General features: G+C 63.5%; 1 protein-coding gene across 1 annotated transcript; it reads right to left on the reverse strand.

Annotated features, from left to right (window-relative positions):
• Positions 1-52: 52 nt before the first annotated feature.
• ERFL (ETS repressor factor like) lies at positions 53-4,899 on the reverse strand (the record flags this gene model as incomplete). The annotated part of the gene is made up of 5 exons (XM_080645507.1): positions 53-501; positions 891-1,008; positions 1,125-1,320; positions 1,640-1,874; positions 4,833-4,899. 5 exons carry the CDS (start codon positions 4,897-4,899, stop codon positions 53-55), a joined length of 1,065 nt encoding a protein of 354 aa, XP_080501633.1.
• Between the last annotated feature and the right edge of the window lie 1,101 nt (positions 4,900-6,000).

Genomic DNA, 6,000 nt, shown 5'->3' on the forward strand with positions numbered 1-6,000 from the left:
ACAGGCAGTGGCCCTGGTCCCTGCCCCAGCAGAACCCATCCCCCACGCTGGCTCAGCTGCCAAGCCCTCCTTTGCCCCCCTTGGGCTTGGGGGGCACGGGGAGGCCTTCGTCACCCTCACTGTCAGAGCTGCAGCCGCTGACATCCGTGATCTCCAACTCCGAGTCGCTGTCCTCCTTCCCTCCCAGCGTGGTCTCTGGACCCCCAGCCCCTGGCAGTGCCAGACGGGGGGCTGCTGCCAGGCCCGAGGGGCGCTCGGGGCCCAGGCCCTCCCCTGTGGCAGCCAGTAGGGGTGCAGTCGTGGGGCCTCCCCCTGCCCCTGCCGAGGGCAGATGGCCCAGGGAGCTGGCCAGAGGGTTGGGGTAGAAGTGGGGTGGGTAGAGAGAAGCAGGCAGCTTGGGGAAGGGGCCGGCGAGGTACGGGTTAAAGTTCCAGGGGTACTCTGGGAAGGCTCGGCTGTAAGGACCCAGCAGACCAGGGGGCTTGGAATAGCCGGTGGCACCTGGGGACACAGGAGGTGCATCGGGCTGGGCCACTGCTCCACAGTCAGGGCTGCCTGCCGGGGCCTAAGTGAAGGGTGCCACCCACCCACCTATTGTGGCCCCTGCACTGCGTCCCATTGTCCCTCCCACACCTGTCCCCCACCCTCATGAGGCTTCCCATTCCTTCAGCACCCCTGAAAGCCCTTCTCCCAGCCCAGCCCCCTTTCCAGTTCCTCCCTGCAAATCCTTCTCCAGCTCTTAAGCGCACACACACACACACACACACACACACACACATACACACAGCAGCCTTGCCACCTCCTTCCTGTATCCTGTCTTTGCCCATCCTCTTCCCTAAAACTCCTGCAGCATCCCCCCACCCAGCACCCCTGGGACCCCAGGCCCTTACCAGAGCCCAGGAATGGGAAAGGGCTGTCCAGACGCAGTTTGTCCGTCTCGGGGGTGAACAGGGGTGCCCGGGCCCCCGGCTCTCCCAGGCGTGGGGCAGAGAACAGGGTCTGCAGGGTCTGGAGCGGGGGGTGAGGGAGGTGGTGCTGCTCAGACTGGCCACCCCTCCCCAGGGGCTCCATGGCTTGGGGGACACCAAATGCTCCTGTTCTGAGACCCCCGCATCCCAACTCACCTCGGGGGTGAGGGGAGGAGCATCTGGCCCCGGGCCCCCCCCAAAGGGACCCGGGCTCAGCAAGAGCGGGGAGCCCGTGGTGGCTGCCGCCACGTCCAGCAGCGGGTAGTTGACGAGCACAACTTTGCTGAAGTTGAACTTGTAGGTGAACCTCTTGCCTTTGGTTTTGTGGAGAATCCGCTTGTTGTAGTAGTAGCTGTAGGGAGAGGGGGACGGGGTGGAGGGAGGGTCCCGGGCCCATGCTCTGCCAGCCACAGAGCACAGCTGGGGAAACTGAGGCTCACAGAAGCCCCTTGACCAAGGTCCCAGAGTGAGGCAGGGCTGGAGTCCTGCCTGTGTGGCTCCAAAGCCCAGAGTGGGGGCCCTTCCTCCTCGCCTGCCTTGCACTCAGGGACGTACGTAGACCCGAGGAGAGCCCTGGCCGCGATCAAGGGGTTCTGCCCAGGAAATCCAGAGCTCCCGGGGCGGGCCCAGAGGGACCACGAGGGGAGAAGGGGCGAGGCCGCAGCCCTCACCGCAGGGCCCTGCTCAGCTTGTCGTAGTTCATGTGGGGCTTGCACTTGCGGATGCCCCAGAGCCGGGCCACCTCGTCGGGGTCCTTGATGACGAATTCCCCGTAGTCCCCCTGCCAGGCGATGACACCCTGGTACTCCTCCTTCTGCAGCAGCTCCAGGATGAAGTGCCACAGCTGGATCTGCCTCGAGCCAGGGGACGACTCCGGCTTGTAGGCCCAATCCGGGAAGGCAAACCCTGGGGACGGCAGGCAGGAGTGGCCCTGCTTGGACTCCAGAGGCACCCGCCCTCCCCAGATGAGCAGCTGCCCAGCCTCAGGCATCTTTAGGGACTGAATTCCTACTCCCCATACCCCACTGGCTCTCTAGTCCCCAAACTCCCAATAACGGGAGAGAACTCAGCATCGGGTCCCTGTCTTGGCACAACTCACCCAGGTTCAGCGTCCTGGGGTGGAGGGTAGGAGGCCCAGTTTCCTGTCCTTGACTGTGGGGAAGAGCTGGGGAGGGCCAGCCTGCAGGGAAGGCATTAGCCCTCTCCCTCCGTGGCACACCACCTCCGCCCTGGCCCGCTCCCATGGTCTCTGGTCTCCTGCTCTCTCAGCCCCATTCCTGCCGGCTCCCGCCTCCCTGTGCCGTCCCTGTACCATCTCTCCCCAAAGCTCCCCTCGTGGCCAACCCCACCCTGGCACATCCAGGCTGGGCCTGCGCACACGTCTCAATGTCTGTCATGTATTTATGCCTTTCACGCCGCTGGGTTCCCTCCCTGCATCCGTGCTCTGGTCAGAGAGCAGTGTGTCTTGTGTGACTGTGTAACATGTCACACAGACGTCCACTCCCCCTTGAGGGCACCTGCTACACTGTGGGACACGGATGCACCAGCCTGGCACACGCCTGCTGGGCACAGTGCACCAGCACAATGTGCCACACCAGCACCCAACACTGCACACTCGCCCCAACACACAATCACACATCTCCTCGGGCCCCTCAGAACTGCAACCAGCCACGGCGACAAACAGGACCCCAAAGATCCGATGCGACAGAGGGTGGGGGAGACAGTGAGGCAGCATCAGGACAGACGTGTCAACCTGACAGGCACGCACTGGGTGACACCATGACAGCCCCCCCAGGCACCCACACTCTATAACACCCACAGCTCACTCAGCTTCCCACACCCCAATGGCATCCTGCACCACACGGCCCAAATATGCGCAGACGCTGGGGGGAAATGGAATGTGCTTGCTCACCCCTCAACCTCACCATCCAGGAAGCCCCAGGTCCTATACGCATTCCTGGGCCACATCCTCTATCCGCTTTCCCTTCCTCAGAGACCCCAAGCCCTGGCATTCAGGGAAACAAAACAAAAAACAAAAAAACGCAGAAGGCAGAATTGGCCTGTAAAGAGCTGAGAGCCGTGCAAGGAAGGGAATGAGGTTAGCGAGGGCGAGGGAGGCGGCGCTGGGCTGGGAGGCCAGCCTGTGTCCACTGCTGGTCCCGGGCTGTTCCTTCGCTCTCTGGCTCATTACGATTTCCGGGGCGGGAGGCAAGGAGGAGCAAGGCCTGGTCCAGGCTGCCTGGTGCATACGCGTGGGCACCAAGGCCTCCCTGCCTGAGGCCGGGACCGGAGGCCAGGCAGTTTCCTCCCCAAAGAGAGAGTTTTCTCTCAACTCCATTTGGGGTTTTTCTCACCTCGGACCAAGGGCTCCATCAACACGGGCTCCGGCCCATTCCACACCCAGAACACATGCTAGTGGGGACGCGACTATCACAGACACCCCACACAGCCCCAAAGATGACACACAGCTGGCCACACACATGCACGTACACAACCCAACCCAGAAACACCTGTCCTCCAATGCATGTCCTCAGTGTGTGGTGATGGCTGACGCACGCGTGCACACACACATACACACACCACTAGAGAGAGGACCCCGCACCTCAACACAAGGACACACACTGTGACAGCCTCCAACACTTGGTCACACTCAGTGGCACAGATGCAAGAAACCACACACACACACACACACACACACACACACACACACACACACACGCAGCCCCAGCGCTGAGGCGAGGCCCGGGACCGCCCACCCTCAGCACCGGGACACCCATCAGGAATGCCACAGGCCATGCCACAAGCCAGTAAGGACCAGGCGAAGGGGCTTCACCCCCTGAGGCAGGTGCACTCAGCAAGCTGGCAGACACCCCACCCCAATCCTAAATGTAGACACACTAGACGTGCCAAAGAAATGCAACATGCCCCGCCCGGAGCCACCCAGGTAGCCTCAGCTGAGCAGCACAAGGAGGCACACCAGCTCACGCACACACACAAGCCAGTGTGACCCTTCTTCCAGAAACACTCAAGTGTGACACTCCACAGCCCCAGATAACCAGGCACAGGTCTCTGCGCGCGCGCACACACACACGCACACACACACACACACACACAGCTCATCTGTGGGGCGTGTGACTTACACATTCACACACACACTGCTCATCTGTGGGGCGTGTGACTTACACATTCACACACACACTGCTCATCTGTGGGGCGTGTGACTTGGACTCAAATGCACACCCAAGCCGGTCTTACTGTCCACGTCCCCATCCTGAGCATCCTCTGAGCAAGCCGTCCTCCAGGGGCTGGCCGGGTCTCCAAGCCCCTATCTGGATGATCCTGTCCCTTGTGCACAGCCCCTGGCCTGTGGCCCTCTGGACCCCCTCCCCACCCCTCTCCATCAGTGCCTGCACAAGAAAGGGACCCAGCGCTGAGGCCCAGGGCCACCCACCCTCAGCACCAGGACCCCATTAGGAATGCCACAGGCCACGCCACAGGCCGGTAAGGGCCAGGTGGAGGGGTTCACCCCCTGAGGCAGTCCCCCGCTTCTCCCTGCCCGCAGGTTGCAGGTTCCTGGTGACAGCAGGCTGAGATGTGCTCAGCAGACCCCCGGGGCCTCAGGACCCTGAATCCCTGTTCTTCTCGGACCTCCACCCCTCACCCACCCTCCCAAAGACCCTCACATCCCACAGGCAGGTGCAGGGACATCTGGCTGTGAAGTTTTTAGCCAAGTTTTTCATTAAGGAATTAGATTCAGGAGACTCCGACAGAGACCGGGGAGGGAGAGGGAGCAGAGGGAGAGAGCAGGAGGGGCCACTGGGGAGGCCTGAGGGCTGGGGTGGGGGAGGGGGCCAGGCCAGTTACCAGGGGTCCAGAGAGCCGGCAGGGCGGGCGGGGCGAAGAGCAGGTCGGAGACGCAGCTACAGTCCATGGTGGAGCCAGCCCTGCAGAGAGGCCGGGACAGACACGCGGGAACAGGACAGGACAGGGCGGGCGGACAGACAGACGGGTCAGCGCCGAGACCTGCCCCGCCGACGCCAGCCGCCTTTCCCCCCACATCCCGCCCTGGCACCTCTCTGCCCCTGGTCCGGTCCCTTTCCCTGACCCTGTGCCGCGATCCTTCCCTCCGGCACCTCGCCGGCAGCCTCCCTCCTCTGCCCGGAGCACTCAGCACCAGGGTGCTCCCGGCCTCCCTCCTCGCTCCTCACCATTCACTTGCTCACTCACACGCGCCGGCTCTCGCGCCAGCCCGCCCGCCCGCCCGCCGCCCCGCACAGTCTCTGCCGCTGTCCCTGCGTCCCCGGCTCGCGCCTGACCTCTCCCTCTGTCTCTCTGTGGCTGCCCCAGGTTTAACTCTCTCGGAACCTCGCCCCCCTCCCCGCCCCCCGCTGACCCCCATCCCTCTCCTCTGTCTGCCCAGAGCTGGCCAGAGCGGGTGCCGCCCCACAGGCTGGGAGGGGACAGGCCAGCCCTGCCCTCCGCCCACCCACGCAGAGCAGCCCCAGTGCCTGCATGTGCCCCCCACAGACACCCTCCTGCAACCTGCGGCTCACCCCGCGGACCCGCCACCTGGACCTGCTTCCCAGGCGCCTCTTCCTCCTTAGATCTGCCTCCCCCTCAGGCACTCCTTCCCTTAGCTCTGCCTCCCCCTCAGACGGGTCCTCCCGCTCAGACCCCCTCCCCGTAGACACCCCCTCCTCAGGCACCTCCTCTCCCTAAGGTGCCCCACCCCTCCTTGCCCCTCTCTCAGAACCTTCCCCTTCTGGCAGCCCCGCCCCTCAGATACCCACCACCCAGGCACCCCACACCCCCCTCTCCACCCCACCCCCGCCTTAGACACTTCAGCCCGCATATTCTTAAATACACCAATCCTCTTAAGACACCCCACTGCTCCCCAAAGATTTTACATATTCCTCAGAAACCCACAGGCACCCTGCTCCCCCTAAACCCCACCTCCCCCGTGGACACCAGACAGGACTTGTCAGGTAGCTCACTCCCCCCAGACTTGTCCAGTCACCCCCACACCCTCACC

This window comes from Plecotus auritus, assembly GCF_963455305.1.
Source record: "Plecotus auritus genome assembly, chromosome: 10".
NCBI classification, from domain to species: Eukaryota; Metazoa; Chordata; class Mammalia; order Chiroptera; family Vespertilionidae; genus Plecotus; species Plecotus auritus.